The 19,881-nt window shown below is 38.3% G+C and overlaps 1 protein-coding gene across 1 annotated transcript in view; it reads left to right on the plus strand.

Moving 5' to 3' along the window:
• Window positions 1-5,974: 5,974 nt before the first annotated feature.
• Window positions 5,975-19,881, plus strand: part of LOC140167657 (uncharacterized) — a 30,029-nt gene continuing 16,122 nt past the window's right edge. The window contains exons 1-6 of the mRNA XM_072190953.1: window positions 5,975-6,128; window positions 8,609-8,719; window positions 11,135-11,284; window positions 12,617-12,670; window positions 15,170-15,343; window positions 15,605-15,919. Coding sequence (XP_072047054.1) covers window positions 5,975-6,128; window positions 8,609-8,719; window positions 11,135-11,284; window positions 12,617-12,670; window positions 15,170-15,343; window positions 15,605-15,919 — 958 coding nt within the window. The remainder of the gene's footprint in view (window positions 6,129-8,608; window positions 8,720-11,134; window positions 11,285-12,616; window positions 12,671-15,169; window positions 15,344-15,604; window positions 15,920-19,881) is intronic.

Genomic DNA, 19,881 nt, shown 5'->3' on the forward strand with positions numbered 1-19,881 from the left:
TTAATGTCAAGTCTGTAAATATATTTTACTTTATTCAGGCTTTTCTTCAATTCACCATGTTCGATTCCGAAGTATACACCAATACTTCGCGCTTCCAGGCACGAGGAATGATTGTGGCTTTTAGAAATACAATGTATCTCTATGGTCATATTCCAACACATCTCAACACATCATGAATTTGTAAAAAAAAAGGAAAGTCCATACTGATTGCTAATTCAACAACTCTTCATATACCTTTGTAAAGGAGCCAAACGTTGTTAATCGGTGATGAATCCACACTTTTCCAGTCAAGTATGTACGCGAACGCAAGTTAACGGAAGCGCGCATATGCATATTGCTTTTCGTATTAGTAGTGTATGAAGGTGTGTTGTAAGCCGGTCGTTTTTAAATACTTCGAATTGTACTTGACTAAATTTTACCTTTTGTATGGTGGAGCACCGGTCTCGTATGACCAACTCCTCTTATGAAGAAATAGTTTCATTAATAGGCTAATATTAGTATCAATACGTCATAGTAGAGCAACAGCATCCCACTAGCGACATTTTCGTACATATTTTTTGTAAAATCACTTGATTTTGAGAAAGATCATGCTGGAAGTTAATTTTGCTTTATTTGTACCAGGCTTGTCGAGCCAGTTGCCACACCCAACTCAAGAGGTGGGAAAAAAGGGTAAAACCCACAGCACTTCTAGGAGGACAGACAAGAGCTTTCATCACCAAAGAAAGACCAACGAAGCCCACTTAAACTACATCAATAACACTGTCAAGGAGTACATTAACATACCAAATCCATCAGATGACAAAGTTTGGAAAACCTTGGATGATCAACTCTATGAGGAACTACCAACTGGAAGAGGGGCTCACCAAAAAGAACAACTTACCAACCTTGAGAACCCGGGCTTGTGTACAAAAGGTTAGTAGACGGGTTTGGTGTGAAGCCAGTATCATCAAGGCGGCAAGTAATAAACCGAAATCTTCCAGGCAACAGAAAAAAAACTGAGAAACGTGAAGACGGAAACCAAACGTCAGTTCAAACAAGCTCTGAAGAAGGGAGACAATAAAACTGCTAAGGAGCTGAAGCAAGATTTTCATAAGCTTATTAGATTACATAACAAAGTAAGGAAGTTGGAACTGAGAAAACTGGAGGATGCCTCAAGCGGCAAAGCTCACAATAATTTTAGAAGAAATCCACACCAGTTTGCTAAGAAACTTCTAAACCAAGATACAAATAGAAACCCAACATTTCAGAAACCTGCTGCAGAAAAGTACTTAAATTATGTCAACAATGATAAGAAACGTGGCTACAAGTATCACCCACTGAAAGGGATGAAAAGGCCGCCATGTCCTAAACTACCCTTCAATACCAAACCACCAAGTCTCACAGAACTGACCAATTATCTTATGAAACGAAGAAACTCCAGCGCTCCAGGAATCAATCGCATCCCCTACTTACTGTGGAAGAAGTGCCCTAAAACCGATGGGTTGGCGGGTGGGAGAAACCATTCTAATTTCCAAAGATGAAAATACATCTGAAACTGCCAACTTCAGACCAATCAGAATCAAAAATACAAGTGGTAATCTTGGAATGGGACTCCTAGCTCAGAGGACTAACCTGACTGAGAATGAATATATTTGCAAATCCATCCAGAAAGGGTTCATGGAGAAAATATCGGGATGTGTAGAACAAACTGAGGCACTTTCCGAGATACTCCAAGACACCAAAAAGAATGGAAAACCGATTGTGACAACGTGGCTTGACCTACAAAATGCATATGGTACCGTGCCACACAACCTCATCCAGTTTGCATTAGATTGGTACCATGTTCCCGACCACATCAGGAAGATGATCTTTATACCGACCACATCAGGAAGATGATCTTTAACTACCATGATGAAAGCTATACCTGTGTAAAGACTAAGGAATGGACAATAGATTGGATACACTGCAGCATAGGAGTATTCCAGGGATGTCCACTATCTTGCATCCTATTCCTGGCAGTATTCAATCTTTGCCATAATCTTCTTGACCAACACAGCCATCTGGGGTACTGCATGAAGGATTCATCCCTCCAATGTTTAGTCAAAGCTTATGCTGATGACCTTACTCTAACTGCAAGAAACCCAGAAGACTGTCAGAAACTGGTCAACGTCGTTAATGACTTTCTGAGATGGACCCGATCAATGAAGGCAAAGCCAAGCAAATGTCGATCCCATGCCATGAATAGATTTGTCCCAAATAAGAAACAAAAGCAAGAGGGACATAAAACCCAATATGTGGCGTACGTTTCAAGTTGACAATAGATGGAGAAGAGATTGCGTATATCCACGACCCATGCAACCCATGCAATTCCTCGGCAAGCGTATCTTCAAAGATCTGAAAGATAAGGAAATCAGAGAGTCTGTAAAGCAGAAACTAACAGACATGCTGAAAAAGACAGACAAATGATGTTGATATATAATAATGCAATCCTACCCAAAAGAAGAGTTTACCATCTACAACTTCCCAATTACATACATCGAGGGTTTGGAAACTACCTGCACCAAATACTTGAAAAGATGGGCAGGAATAAGCAGATGTACCACCAACAGTGCTCTATACAGAAGCAGGAAGAAGTGTGGGCTCCACCTTAAAAGACTCACCACTTCTGTAAAATGCATGCAAGTCACCAAGCACCATCTCAACAAGTATTCTATAGATGGAAAAACACAGAATCTCTACAAAGACTGCCTACAATGAAAAGAAAAGCAATCAAAGTGGAATGGAGTCAGAGAACTTGAACAAAGAGAGCGACATCTGATACTGAATGAGATGTGCAGAGGTCAAACAGACAGAGCAGGCCTTGGTTTCAAAAAGAACCAGAAATGACTCACTAGGAAATGACTCACTAGTCTGGTAAAAGACGTCGACGAAAATGACATGCTTGTGTACCTCTATGGCTGCGCCAAACAAGGACAAAGGCTCAGATGGGACTCTGCCATGCAAGTAGATACTTCTTGGAAGAAGCTCCTTTATGTATGGACACCGACACCAGAGCTCCTGTCTTTACATGTCAATGCCATCCACGACCAACTTCCATCACCAGCTAATTTAAGACTCTGGGGAAAGACAACCTTGGATATTGCCATTTATGTCATTATAATAACTGCACTCTATTCCATATCTTAAATGGATGTAACTATTCTCTGCAGAGTGGTATATACAACTGAGACATGATCAGACACTGAAAACTGTAGCAAATGGCATAATGCCCTTCATTAAAGAGGCCAATCAGAAGTCGTACACCCCTCCAGAAGATACCAACTATAGGACTACTATTACATTCCGCACTGCAGATGATGTAACCTACCGGAATCCAGCACTGCCTCTTCCAAAAAGAGATCCAGAAGGCCAATGACTGGGAATTTCTGATGGATGAGGATAAGCAAGTAGTATTTCGTCCCATAATCACAGATACTGCAAAACGTCCTGATATTACAATCTATCCTGAAAGGACCAAAACAGTTATAATCATTGAGCTTACAGTTCTACAGTTCCAATGGAAGAAAACCTGTCAAATGCCAATGGAAGAAAAAAAACCCAAGATCTTGTAGCTGACTGCGAAAATAGGGGATGGTGTACGCACTACTTCCCAATTGAAATTGGAAGCAGAGGTATTTTCAACACATCTCTGACAAAATGCATCGCTGCTCTCGGAGTACCAAGTGGAAAGAGACGTAACATCATGGATGTGGCTTCTAAAACCGCACTCAGAACCATCTATGTGATGTGGTTATGCCGTCAAAGCAAAGCATTTCGACAGATAGATCTGATTCAAAGCTGGAAACCGTCTGCATGTGAAGATAAAGAAGACGAACCAGCACAAGACACTCAGACCTAAATATGCCAAGTGACACTTATAATATTCCTCAACGACACTTTTCATAGCTATACAGTAATCCTGCCTGCTGGCTTACATCATCCCTGGTGGACCGTTGCAACGGTGTGGCACTTGCTAATGTAACAAGCTGATTTTGCCCGGGTAAATTTGTTCGTTTGTTAGTTAAACTGCAACAAGGTGATTTTTCCAATTTTGTCAAGAGAGAACTACACCAGGATAGTGCTCATCTTAAGAAGGGTGAAATTAGACTCCGAAGATGACCGCGCTGGTGATCTCCCAATGAACTACCCACCCCTCCAACTGATAGTAATTAAGACTAGGTTTCTGTGACCAGTCATTGTCCGTAATGACATTGCAAATTTTAGTTCCAGCAGTGCAAGCTCTGCTCAGCTGACTCTAGCTCAAGGGTCTGCTGGGTAATATAGGGGCATTGACTTAGCACGCTGGTTTACGCCACTCATACCAGCTGTTCCTAGCCTGAAAGTAGGATGGAGTGCCCAATCTCTGATGATGATTTAATTAAATCTATCTCTGAGGGAAGCGGGTTGGGGCCCCCTAAAACCGGTTTAACCCACTAGAGTCTGGTCATGTAGAGACCTCAGAGAATTGATTGAGACCTACCCAGGACAAGGAGATATGCATTTCAAGAAATACTTCCCAAGACATCTTCAAAGAGGCATTATAATGGAGTGCTCATCTGTACACACTTAAAACGAGGAGTCAAAATATCAACCCTTTTACGGTGTTAATTTTATTTAACCCTATTCGTGGTTAAATCAATAATAATCCATAATAAGAGTTTTTTGTTCTCCATTATTTTGTAGAAACAACTAGAAACGGAGAAGACATTTGACGGAGGTTTTTACACCCCTGCTTATACTGATGGATGACAAAGAAGAAATTGGGAAATCGTCGCAAAGTGGCGACGTTACCGTGACTAATCCAGTATTTGAGAAGGAACCTGATGACAAAGACGCGAATCAAGCTAAAGTCGATAACAACTATGATACCGAAACTCACGGTAAATACCAGAACTCAGTAAAGAATTAGTAATAAAGGATGATCTGACCTAAAAGACCAATTAAATTGGTTTCACATGGATGTTGGGTAGTTTTAATCTTCTCCTCCTCCTCCTCCTTTTTCATCATCTTCTTCTTCTCCTTCTCTTTCTTCTTCTTCTTCTTCTTCTTCTTCTTCTTCTTCTTCTTCTTCTTTTTTCAAATTCTTCAAATTGTCATTTGTTTCTAGACAAACCAATTATTGTAATGCGAGTGACCAATGTATAATTATGCGTGTGACAGAAAAAAATGCCAAATCTCTTACTGTGATTACAATGTAGCGCAATTTTCAAAATAAAAACATTTCAACACTGTCAAAGGTCACTTGAATAGTAAAAATACCAGAATATGGCAGAAGACTGTTTAATCAGAAGACTATATTTAATCAGAATTGTTGATGTAAAGTCAATGAGTTTATGAATAATATTTCACCTGTTTGTTTTGCAAGCTAAATAGTGCCAATACACAAATCTTTAGCACAATTAATGTTGAAAATTTATGCATGTCTACACGGGAATTCCACGGTGTTCAGTTTTATAACACGGGTTTGTTGCCATTATTATTTTTCTCTTACATAACAAAATGAAAATAAATTATTAGAATTAAAATTCTACCAGGGTTCGGCCGAAAATTGTGACTTTTGGTATATCAATGGGTCCAAATTTCTTGAAAAATTGATATATTTATGGGTCTACTTCCAAAATCTCAGCGGCACGTCCCTACCAAAACCAAACTTGAGTACCCCCCCCCCCCCTCCGGGGGTTCGAGCCGGGGTTCGAGCCAAATACCTATTGATCCATATTCCAGAGGGTATACACTATGCTACGAGTCGTTCTGCCAGAAAGGCGTTTGTTTATCATACTGTGGCGGAACCGGCCACTGTGCGCCGGAATATCGAGCTTCCGAGTTCATCATGACAATGAATCCCACAACTGGCACAAATGTGGCGGAATCTGGTAGCGAGCGTCTAAGGCAACTTGGTGATGACGTGGGCGTGCGGCCAATCCGCACAGTCTTATGAATAGTACTAGTCACACTAATGAGTCAGACGAATGAGTCGGATATATGTCATTGTTCTCATCATTTATTAGGGTTCTGGGCTGATCCAAGTAATCGGCTGGGAGCGGTAGTAGTGGTTATTGATGCAGAGAGAGAGAGGTATGTCTTGACCAACCTGCCTCGACGGTCGCAGGGTACGGAAGAGCCAAGAATGATCAGCGCATCGGTTTATATACCCTGATATCACGTGACCTGAAATAACTGAAGGGCGCCATCTCTCTTCTGAATCCATTTCCGCTACAATACTTATTGATTACGGAATCACGCGCATACCCTAGTATAACCAGGGGCGGCCATGATTGACATCGTCATTGGCTTAACACATAAACACGAAAATGCCTCAAATAATTCCAAAAGTATATGTATATTATCAAGCAATATCTTATCAATCTATATCCGTTGAGGTTCGACAATGAACCTCATTGTAAGTACTGTTTTTTGAATTTTTTGTGTGAATAACGCACGATATGTTATGATATATACTAATATTTCCCCGTTGTGAAACAATGTATGCGTGGTGCAGTGGCTGGTATTGGCACCTGCCACACAGGAGGTCTGGGATCAATCCCCACTACCGGCAAATGATTTTTTTTCTTCACATTCATTTTGAATCCAAAATTATTTATTTTCATGTGAAAATGTATACATTACACTGGGAAATATGTTTTGTGCATTTTTTTTCTGTAACGGGGCCAAAATTATAGCGCTATTAAAAACGCACCTTGGCTCGGAGCAACGTCCGGGCAGTGTTGCCGTCATATTGTCTGTTTTGTTTATGCTATTGGCTGTTGCTACATTAAATGGATATCGGCCACCATCGTCTGAGTATAACTGTCCAATTAACTTAGAGACCCGGTTTTTTTATGATTTATTGCGAAAAAATTTCACTTTGATTAAAAGTCATGTTATGCCCTTGAGTAAGGCACTTTATCTCGATTACTCCTCTCCACCCAGGTGTATAATTGGGTACCGGTATTCTTATATGCTGGGAAGGTAACATACTTGCTAACAGTCTCGCCCAATCGCCTATGAAAGAGAGATGGGTACTCCGATAACTGTTTATGCACAGGATCGCCTCTTTTACTTTCACTTACTTTCAGAAAAACCATCACAATTTCAATAAAATTACAGGTAAAGTCTTACTCAATGCTTTGGAAATACAAAAATCCTGTTAGGTCTCAGCACATGTTAACACTTTTCTTTCATGACTCCTTTAAAAGTGGATAATTTTTCAAATACAACAAATATTGGGTCTTTGAGTTAATTGGATTACCAATGAATACGTAAACTCCGATCAGGGATCGATCAATAAAGAACCTTGTCTTATCGGTAAAATGTTAACTACGGAAATAAATACAGTGGAGACCAATGCGCCCAATACTGATGGGTTGCAAAAACAGCAAACAGTAGGTATAGAGAAAGTCACAATCCGAAAGCCAGCGTGGCACATCCACAATTCTTTTCGACGAAACCCCCCGGGTGATTATGTGGGCTTTGCAACCCCCGGGGGTGGGGGGTGGGGGATTCCAACTTTGGAGGTGACGGGTATGTAGGGCTGTTAAGACCCCCCGTTTCAGCATCGCTGTCACCCAAAGACCCCATATTTTTTACGAATACATACTCTGTCACCCGAAGACCCCCTATTTTTTCATTTGATCTGTCACCCAAAGACCCTTACAAGTTCAATTTGAACAGCAACTTTTAATTATCACTGATTTTGTTACTTATTTAAAAAAAACAAAGAAATTTGAAGCCATTTAGAACTAGAAATTCGATTTTCGATGTTTCTGTGGCGCTGTTGCGGTTGTCACCCAAAGATTCCATTTAAAAAAAGGTCATGTTCTCACCCAATGACTCCATATTTTTTACATTTTGCTCTCACCGAATGCCAAAAATCATGCTCTCACCTAATCAATGACCCCATATTTTTTACATTTTGCTCTCACCAAATGCCCCTTAGTGCGAAAGTGCCAGCCCTACACCTATATCCATTACAAATTAAAGTGCCCCCCCCCCCAACAGATTGGTATTAAAAGTTTAAAAAATGGAGTTTGTGTAATGAAATCGGTCAAACGTTGGCAAGTAAACTCGTGATATTTGCCAATATTTTCGGAAAACGCATAGCCAGCCGACAGATAGACAGACAAACACGAGCTACAGAAATATAAGGCCATGAAAGTCAATTTCGAGTTTATCGTCACTTTTTTTTCCAGGTTGGTGACTTTTTCATTTCTCATTATTTCATCAGATTTCATTATTGACCTAAAATGCGTGTTGATTTAAAGCCAAACTCATACATGTGATTTATAAACATGTTTTTTTTTATATGGGTAAGGACTAGAAAAGTTAGAAAAGGGCCTGGTTTTGCTTCGAAGTTATGAATATATGTTTTACAAACAAAAATATATGTTTCCAATTGCTAAAACTGGTGACAACACTGATAGGACTACTTTGAAAATAATGAATTATTTTGGTATTTTAGAAAATTTGACGCGGGTATTTTGGGTTTCCAAAAGTGACGCGGGGGGGGCGATAAACTCGGAATCGACTTTCACGCGCCTAACCACGTTGTTTTAAAGTAATTTTGACAATTGGAATTATTGTTTCACTGCAGATAAAGCTGGGAGAAACTGCAAATGCCGTTGGCTTATCATTCTGTTGGTGATAATTGTGATAGTTATTGTGGTGGTTGTATCGATTGCGGTAACTCTTTTAAACAGATCAGGTATGCAATATTTGGCGAATGCCAAAAGTTCACAAATAAAAAGACATATTATCATAAATATGTCATGCATGATGCATCAGTATCGTATTAACGAAAATATGAAGTCAGTTTTTTCGTTTTCGAATGTATTAAAAATGATCTTACTCTAACTCTTTGTTGAAAAGTAATTGTTTAAGCATTACACAAATTCCCGAAAGTCTTTGCGGTTGAAAGCCGGATACGGCACACCGATACACACATTAATAGAGGCCCTGCATCATTTTATCGATTGGCTCCAAACAAAGGATTTGAACCGGTGTCCTTCACCGTAGTTATGGCGGAGTGCAGTCCATTTAATCAAATGTTGTCATCAACCTATTCGCTGTCGTAGTGCACGTTAGTAACCATTGGTTACAGCTCCAAGCCTGGGCTCACACACCTGTTGCGAATTTTGATATGCCATAGACTTTGTGTTGTGATCATTTCGATCAGTGGTTCGTAACAAAGAAAGCGTGATCCAGTTGACATAGCTACGGTCATATTGTAACGTGCACTACGACAGCGAATTTGATCGTAGTGCAGGGTTATGTGTGAGACGAACTGTCTCGGTAGATTGCAATCATGCTTTTGTTGAATGCATTTGAGCAGTCCGCATATTTACGGGATGATACGTCACATGCAAGGCCTCTATGCTCAATGTCCGCAGTGGCGATATTTAAGCATCAACGTGTGCATTGATCGCAAGGAATTATGGGAATTGCCGTATAAGTATTTAGATACTTCGTAGCCGGGCATATTTTGAAAGCATAGAGCGTAATCACCTTTTGTCAACAAAATATCCTCGGGTTATATCAGGAAGCTTCATAATTGGGCATGCAATTAGTGTGTATACAAAGTTTCAGACCTCCCTCTCTTTTTATAAAGAAGGCACAGACTCCCAAAGATAAAATGTATTTAAAGGGCAACTTTTGGGTCCAAATTTAGACCCCCCTACTCCAACTTTAAATGGCTGCCACAGAAAATCCGTAAGAGCTACAGACCTCAAATTTGCAGGTTTCTAATATTTTTACAGGTACAACATATGACTAAAATATAAAGCAAATCTGAGGGGGTCAGGTGGGGCGCCTCCTTGATTTCATATGGAGTGACCCATATAGATGTAGGTTGAACTTGATCAAAAGAGGTGCTTTTCTGTTCATATTCATAAGTATTTCAAACATTCTTATGAAAATGAACATTGTGGTATGATCTCAAAGCAGAAACCATTTCTTTTATAATGTGGAAATGAGGCACACCAATAAAGCATTATATTTTCATCGAAGACGAGCTTTTAAAATTGTCAAAATATTTGCTTCTTGTAAAATTTAACAGAAAGAGTAGGCACCTTTAATCACTAGACTTGCTTCAAGTCCTTTGGCGTCCATAGCTAGTGAATGTAAAATTCATGGAAGCTTTGCCACATCTTCCAACAATTTCTGTTTCTTTCCAAAATTTTAAAGTTATTCTTTCAAAATAATTCTTTACCATTATAACTTTGTAAAAACGTATTTGACATTTTAAATTGTAGTGGACTTTCTTATTACACTGTGCTATATCTGTCACTTCTCGCAACTTTTTCAATCTCCTTTTCCCCCTTAAAGCAGTGTGAGATTGATTGATAAACGGGTCTCAATGTAAATAATATGGCCAAGGGGTATTTTTATAATATTATTATAAAAATATATTAACATAGTCTTATCCGATTTCACAATCTTATATTTTATAAGGTTGTTCATGTTTAAATTGTTTTTAATATTGTAATTTTTACCCTCGTTGGTGTCCAAGGGACCCTTATGGACACAACCTAATGATCTCAATATAGTATGATCGCGAATATTGTAAATTTGAGCCCTTTGAACCCTGGCCTACCACATAGTCCCGTACGTCCAACCCTGAGCTTCCTAATTCACTCCAAAATCGCCTGTCACGCGAAAAGAAAGAAAAGGTCTACGACCCCTGAATCCCGGTCTCCCAGATAGCCAAAGGATTCCGATGTAAACAAAACATATCGCAATTGATGTTAGCGGCTCTTCGGGTTTTTGACACACCATAGTAGAAGTCTCTATAGCGGCTCCTCGGGACTACGATACAGGTTACCGTGAGCCACTATGGCCTATTTCATAAAACGTTGTTATTTGTTATTGGCTAGTTTACACTGGTTCATGGCAATCCATAGCATTTTCTGCTCAAACAGCTTTTAAATTTGACCGCTTGCTTGCATATTTTTATTATATTAGCGCATACATTTTAATGTTTATTCCAAAATATGAATTTTGATGAATTAGATGGTGTTTTTGTTGAGCAAATCACTGAATAGCGACTCATTGTACCTTTAAAAGGCGGCATAATGCGTGTGGATATGTATTGATTATGATTTCATAATTTGATTCTTTGCAGCTCAAACTGGGCAAAAATGGAGTACTTGGAGTGAATGCAGTGTGTCTTGTGGAACTGGGCAACAGATACGAACAAGAATGTGTGACAAGGATGGAATTACTTGTCCAGGAAATACCACACAAGAAACACAGATTTGCACTACAATATGCAGTAAGTTATGTACAGTGCACTTTTAGACAAACAAAAAGAAGTGGATTTTGACACCATTTTACACTACCGTAAAGCAAACAAAATTTATACCAATATAGTTAACCCTATTCTATTAGCCCCCATCAATTTCGTGCCATATGCGTTGTTTATAGGTGTCCATAGTTTTATTTTTGATGGATATTGCTTCTCAAGACCCCCAAGTTCAAAAATAAGTTTACTGGAACTCTGACAGAATTGAGCATTTTGAGATATGGCCTGTCAAAGTTCACGCCGAGGTCAAAATTCAAATTGCACAAAAAGTAACCATGGGTAACGCAGCTGTTATAAATACGCCTGTAGCTTCACAACTAATAACTATTTTCACAATAGTTCACCACAAAAAGAAGTATGAACTATTACGCGCATTTTGATACCACGTTTGTCCAATTTTGTTCAATATTAACTACACAGCAGTGTTTTGAAAGAAAAATACCCGAATTGAAAAGTTGTAGCTATTTGTATTGATTTGATGTCAGCGCAAAAATAATGGAGGGTTATACGTGCCACAATGCTTGCGTTATAAAAATCATTGATCGCTGTAACTTTTCAATTCGAGTGTTTTCCATTAGGAAACGAATTTGGAGAAAACCTTCTGTTAATAAAATACTATGCTGAGCCACCAGCCTGGGTGGCTCACGCTCCAGTAATTTCAGATGATTGAGCTCAGTAACACATCAAAGAATGTCTTCCAATTCATGAAAACAAATATATAATCAGCTTATCGGATTAAAAGCTTAGAGGGAAGGTCTTGCTGCTCAGTGAGTGTTTGTAATTATCAGAAGCTTTTCTCCAAATTCATTCTCTAATGCCTTAACAGCACTACTGTGTTGTTAATACTATACAACATTTGACAAATGGGGTATCAAGGTGTGCATAAATAAATCATCGTTCTCTCTATGTTGAAATATTGCGAAAACAATTATTAGTTCTGAAGCTATAGGCCTATTTATAACAGCTGCGTTACTTTTTGTGTAGATTCTATTACATTAGTTGAGTTAAGAAATGTAATGGTGAAAATTTTCACGGTTTTCCGTCTTTTTGTCTTTATCACGGCGAAATTTTAACAAATTTCCAAGATTGCCAATTCTTTATCCTTTTCTGCTTTTCATCACTCCTGGTGTTGAAACGTGCAAAATAATAAGTGCAATTGATTTTGGATCAGAATTATGAACATTTTGGTGGGTTGTTCCTATAACGATACTAAATGAATCTTTTGAACCACTAAATTTGTCGACACATATTACACAAACATGAAATAACATGGCCTGTATTTTACCTTTTTTTTTATTGTAGCAGAGGTACCAAACACTACTATGCCACCAGGAACAAGTACTTCTGCAACCCAAGGTAAATTTTATTTAAATATCTAGTTTAGATCCACCAAAAGTGCAAGTCTTAGAACGTGTGATTAACAGGGACGGTTAACGACACTAGTGTAATACGCTTAATGTATTTGGATAATAAAAAAACTCTGATCATTTTAAGTTGAATGCCGAGAAAAGATGACAGATGATGACAAAGAAGACAGTGAAACAGCTGATTCATCACTTAAAAGGAGCTTGGCTAGAGATTGAGCGCTGTGCCACCTTACAAATTGGTGCTCGCGGCTAACGCAAGACGACCACAATATCAAATCAGAGAGATGCCTGTATCCGGGTGCCTCTAGTACCCATCCAAACCTGCTCTTTTTGGAACAACTATATAGAAGAGGCCCACAGCGTGGACCTACTTCAACTGTCAGCAAAAAACTTGTCATGGACACCTAAAATGTGTGAAAATGGTATGATTTAGAAATATCTTTTTCGTTTTAGCAACAAAAAAGGTCATTGTTGACGGCAAAAAATCCCTATAGAAACAAGTGTTTTTATCCTGAAAGGGGGTGTTTTCAAAGTTCGCCGACGCACATGAGTTAACCACGGATATACTGAGTGCCGAAATTGGGTTACAGGGCCTGTTCACTTCGCTAAATGGATAAAGCAGTTAAGTCTAAAATTAGTTGTTATTCAAGTTTGGGAGTTTGAAGGTTTTTTAATAAACATCAAAACGAAAGAGCAACTTTTTATGCAGACTGTTGACAGCAAATAACATTCAATGTTGACATATATTCAATATACACAAACAAAAAACTCCTCTTTTAAAGAAATAGTTTCATTAATATGTTAATATTAATATCACTACGTCATAAATCATGTATTTAGTAGAGCAACAGCGCTAATGTTCCGTGACCAGATCGTTGTAACAAATCTTTGAAAGTGTTTCTAACTTGCTTGACTTGGGTGTTGACCTTTGACACGTTTTTGCCCATAACGTCGTATTAACTTCGCAGATAGAGCAAATTATTCTTTGGTTGACCTCAAGTTCGGTTGTGACATCGGTGCTTTATAGTGGCTGCGCTATAAGCGTGCCGACAAACAAAAATTGTATGTGTACCTTTGTATGAGAACCCATACTCTCCACGCTTTTTTTTTATTAATACGGACATCAGTCGTGGAATTCTCCGACCGATATCCGTATTAAAAAGATTAGAACGGGTAAGGGTTCACATGCATGTACCCTCTACGCGATTAATATTATGTGCACGAGAAAACTTAACAAGGCGAATCAATGTTTATACATTTTTGAATTCCTTAATGGCCAGACGAATAATTTAACATACTTTTCAACAGGTTGGGACATTTTTCAATGTTGACCCCTGTTTAACCTTAATTGACCCCTACCAATAATTGCCAGAACTTTGAACATGTTGAAGAGGGCAGCCCAAGCCAAATGTTCAGCATCCTTCAGGCAAGTCAAAAGAACTTTCGAACTTATAGGGATGTATAATGGACGGGAACCTGGTTTGGATTCCAGAGGGAGTGTGCCTGTAAAAGACACAGCCATCAGAAAAGGACCAGCTCAGATCGCGCGGCAAATAAGTTTGCAGATCGGAAATTACTTTTTATTCCTCAGCCTTGAAAAAAAAATAGGCAGAGCTGGGAATCGAACCCGGGACGTCCCAGCTGTGAAACTCCGTGCATTACTACTGAGCTGAGCAAACAACCTATTAGCTGTGAGAAGTTTGATTGTAATCCTTGATATTGCTGAATATAATAAATCAATACTTATAGGCCTATTTATCTAATGTACGATGCTATTCAAAATTAATAGACGTTCCACAGGGGCCTATAAACTAGGAATATGTGAAGTGGCTATCAATCGATCAATCAATCAAGTTTTCAAGTTATCACCAATCAATAATAAACCGATGAATCATGGAATATTAGATCATCGCCACCCATGTGTTAGTTTAAAACTAAATACAAAAAAGCATCAAACATTCACAAAATTTGTACAATTGTGTTCAATTCAATTTTTATAAGGCGCCTGTTTATATACCGCACTTTATTTGAGGGATAAAACTTTAAATTTGCTACAAGGATAAACAAAATTGCATTGATCAAGTAGGCATTGATTATTTAGTACCTGGTGCTTGTGGAGAAAGATTTTTTATTATTATTTATATATTTATTTGTTTTAGTTTGTTAGTTGTTTGGTTGTTTGTTTGTTGATGAATGATTGATTGATTTATTGACTGATTGATTGATTGATTGATTGATTGATTGATTGGTTCATTCATTCATTCATTCATTCATTCATTCATTCATTCATTTATTCATTGCTGCATTGATTAATTAATTTATTAATAAACTTATTAATTAATTATTCATTCATGTATTCATTCATTCATTCATTCGTTCATTGCTGCATTAATTAATTTGTTAATAAACTTCTTAATTAATTACTTAATTAATTAATTTTAATTAATTATTTAATTCATTCATTCATTAATTCATTGCTTGATTTAAGAAATTGTATGGGCTTGGACTTCATGGATGAATTGGGGTCAGTGTGACGTAACTTGTGACCAAGGTGAACGACTACGAGAACGAGTTTGCAGTTCCAATGTCGGCGATGAAGATAACTCCCTATGTGTTGGAAGACCTACGGAGAGTGAAACATGTTCCGATTGGCCTTGTCCAGGTACTTAATGTAAAAGTGCACTTTTTGAGTGATTTTTGTTTATTATTATTATTATTATTATTGTATTATTATACAATAATAACAATGTAATGGAATATTTTTTATTTATTAGGTGGTGTTTCTGATTATTATTATTATTATTATTATTATTATTATTATTATTATTATTATTATTATTATTATTATTATTATTATTATTTAATAATGTTTCTGTATCTAAAGCCTTCAATTGTTTTCTTTTCACTGTTCTTCTTATCCTAGATTGTAGCCGGCAATGTGACGAAGGAACCCTAAACCCTGCTTGTGACGCATGTGTATGTGATACCCACACGCTAAATGGTTTTGTCCATGATGCTGATAACAGACCTTTGGCGGGCGTCACTATTGCCTACGAGGACAGACCCTACATCTATCTCGTAGACATGACAGACAGTACTGGTACCTTTTCCATAACCGGAATCTGTGCCACTCCAACAGATATACTTGCCACCAAGGCGCTTTATGGGGATCAATCGGTATTAACTACCGTGGTTGACTCCAGTACTACTACGGTTGATATCACAATGACCCGAATGGGTGAGCTATAAATCATGTTAACTCGAATTCGAGGTGGATATAAATTAAGATTAAGATTTTGTCATCCGAAGGAAGCTGGTATCGTTCTCATAATTTCAGTAACACCAAATCGATGGTAATAACTCTTGTAGTGAGCTATCAACATTTAACCACAAATTGACTCAGGCAAAACTCACTTCGTAGGAACTAAATTAGATACCACACACGTTCATTTTATGTAACTCATTGTAATCCATCTTTGTCATATACTGCATGTAGCTATAATGACACCCTGGTGATCTGGTCACCTTATTACCTCAAGAGGAAATTCAGGCTGTAATCAATTCTGTTCAGGCAGTGGAACCTAATGTTAGACCAGAGACATGTTTTGTTTAATGGTATGAACAAGAATGTGGTAAATTGGATATTCAACAACTTTTCCGAATTGTAAAATTCGTCATATCTGGAACTTGTGTGCGTATATGTGCTTACATTTGTTAAATTCATTATTTCGGAGGAAGCGGCTATTAAATATTGTCGTTTTATTCTGTAGTTTTATTGTTGATATCAACATATAAATCATCGATCTTCTTGTAAATTTGTTGAGTGGCAATGACTATTGAAACTGGCATTCCACATGAAGTATAATGTGAATTAGACGATATTTAGTCCAGCCGAGCAACGGCTGGACTCTTGCATCCCAGTGGTTTCTGCTTCTTTCTTTCTTTCTGTCAACATTTGACATAATTGGCTCTAGCTCCCTAATTATTTGACCGATTCTAACCAAACTTGGGCAAAGGCTCCACTACCCCAGCCTTTACATTTGACATGACCCATTTGGGGTCAAATGTCACGCATGAGTAATTTGGGCTAAAAATGCGAATTTTACCAAAAATATTTCTTCTTTTACAGATTACATGGTAGCGCAATAAAACTTGGTCATCGGCATCGACTATAGTTGGAGTCTATGGGGTAAACACAGATTTGGGGTTAAAGGTCATTAAGGGGATTTTTTCTGCACATAACCAAATACTTTCAAAATGCTTCCTTTCCTACAGATTACATAGTACAGAGATGAGATTGACACATATGCACTGACATTAGCTGGTGTCTATAGGGTAAACACGGATTTTGAGTTCAAGGTCATGAAGGGGTAAAATAGGGTTGATTACTGAAAATCACCTTAAAGTTCACTTTTTCCTGCATATTAAGTGCTGTGAACATCAGAATAATGCCAAAATGACTAGAGCATTGGGTGCATGTAGGGTTATAATCAGATTTGGCTTGAACATGGGGAGGGGTCTGTTTTGGGGTCAAAAGGGGTAAAATTTTGAAATTTGCCCAATTCAAATGAAAATTAGTATATGTAATCAAGGTAGGATTCAAAATATGATGGAGGTCATTTCAAGGTCACCAGAGGTCAACCAAAGGTCAAAATGGGTCAAATTCCAAAATTCGTCCAATTTAAATCTAAATTAGAATATGTAGTATTGATATGATTTAAAACAAAATGGAGGTCATTTCAAGGTCATCAGAGGTCAACAAAGGTCAAATTATTTTATTAGGTAGATTGTTATCAAACGTAATGCCAACATTTTTTATGAAAAGGCAATTGTGTTCCAAATCTTTTCAAGGTCATAGAAGGTCACTTCAAGGTCACGGCTGGACTTCGCAGCCTCCTGAGGATGCAATATATCTAGTTTGTTTTTGTTATTGAAATTGTCCTATTATGTTTTTACAATCGCAAATTTCCAATTTGCGAGTGTTCTGTTTTTGGTAAGTTCTTCTTTCTTTCTTTCTTCTGTCAAACTTTTAACGAGCCATCGTAGCCATATGCTTTAAGCCAATGTGACCATATTTGGTCACAAGGACCATTGGGTGGGGGCACAAATGTTACATGACCAACTCGGGGTCAAAGGTCATCCAAAGGTCATTATGACCAAAATGTGATTTTCACTAACAATGCTTCTTCTTCCACAAATTACATAACACAATGTCGTCACTTGCATACCTGCATCGCCTTTAGCCAGTGTCTAAAAGTTGTACAAAGAATTGGGGTCAAAGGTCAGTAAGGGGGTAAAATCTTACAATTGCATTATCTCAACATCCGTAAGGGGTATGGGGCTCAAACTCAGTGACAACAAATCTCATGACCAGGGGAACATTTTACGGGGGTCAGGTCAAAGGTCATGCAGAGGTCAAATTTAAGAAATGCATTTTCTGTACATCTTTAATAGGTACGGGACTCAAACTCTGTGACAACAAACTTAATGACCAGGGGAATATTTTGGAACACTTTGCAGGGGTCAGGTCAAAGGTTATCTTGGGTCAAATCTTACAATTTCCTTTTCTGGACATCTGTAAGGGATATGGGGCTCAAACTCAGTGACAACAAATCTCATGACCAGGGGAACATTTTGTAGGGGTCAGGTCGACTCGGCGGTGACAACAAACTTAATGACCAGGGGGAATATGTTGGAACACTTTGCAGGGTCAGGTCAAAGGTTATCTGGGGTCACATCTTATACCGTAATTTCATTGTCTGTAAGGGGTATGGGGGCTTAATTTCAGTGACAACAAACCTCGTGACCCAGGAAACATTAAGGTCAAAGGTCAGGTCAAACGGCCATTAAAGGGTTACATGCCTTGCGATTGTCTGCGCTCTGTGAGCGCAAATTATCTCTAGTTGTTATTGTGTTATTAAGACAATTATTGCAATTCTGTAATGTGATAATTGCCAGAATAGCATAATTTGTGTCATAATTGCACATTTATGACATAAACAGAGTTAATACACAAAATAGCAGAAGAGAGCAATAATTGTTGAATTGATATATCGAAATTGCACAATTACGGCAATTATGTATTGTGATAATTGCTAGAATAGCACCCTCTTGTGCTATTAAGACACTTATTGCAATCCTGTAAAGAGTTTTCTCATTATTGCTGCAGTGGGAGCAAGTATGGCAATTCTAGGTTCCATGGAAAATATCTATGGTGTGTGCAATTGTGACCATTATGGTAAATCAGTGTTATATGACGAGTGTAATTGTGACAATAATGACAATTCAGAAATATAACAAGCCCCTGCAGTTGGAGCAATTGCAGCAATTATGGCATTTGTAGGTTCCATGGAAATTTTCTATGGTGTGCAATTATGTTGCTTGGTATTCAAGGTCATATGCGGAGGCCAGAGGTCATCAGATGTCACAAGTAAAATCTGCTGGACATTACAGCGATCGCGAAAGCAGGCGAGACTAGTGGTTCGCGAACCGCCTTGGTATGTAACCGCTGGATTTTCACCCGAGAACCATGAAAGAGGAGGACCGAATGTTTGGAGCCCCGTAGGCTAACATAGCCACTGTATAACGCATTTGTAGATTTGTTACTTTTTGGTATTGATATGTTGCTAATATATATACTACCTGAAAACCTATTGTGTGGAGAACAGGTGTGTGCAATTATCTTGTTTGGTATTCAAGGTTATGTGCGGAGGTCAAAGGTCATCAGAGGTGAAGTACTAAAATCCGCTGGACATTCCAGCGATCGCAAAAGCAAGCGAGACTAGTGGTTCTACTCGAGAACCATAAAGAGGAGGACCCAATGTTTGGAGCCCCGCAGGACAACATAGCAACTGTATATTAACGCATGTGTAGATTTTGCACTTTATGCGCAGCCTTGTTATATTGCAAAATTGCCATAATTGCCACAATTGCACTAGCTCGAGTCGATCTTCCCATAGTAGAATTGCTATAATTGCCGTAACTGCACGCAATTCACTCCCTTGGTATATCGTAAAATTGCCATTATTACCACAATTGCACTCGCCTTCCATTGTAGAATTACCAAAATTGCCACAATTGCAATTAATGAGAGGAGTGTTTAGATTAAGATTTTTTCTAAGTATGGGAAATTGTTTTGTGGAATTGCCATAATAGTGCCTAGTATATTACAATTGCAAGTATTGCAAGTTACTATGTAAA

This window comes from Amphiura filiformis, chromosome 13, assembly GCF_039555335.1.
Source record: "Amphiura filiformis chromosome 13, Afil_fr2py, whole genome shotgun sequence".
NCBI classification, from domain to species: Eukaryota; Metazoa; Echinodermata; class Ophiuroidea; order Amphilepidida; family Amphiuridae; genus Amphiura; species Amphiura filiformis.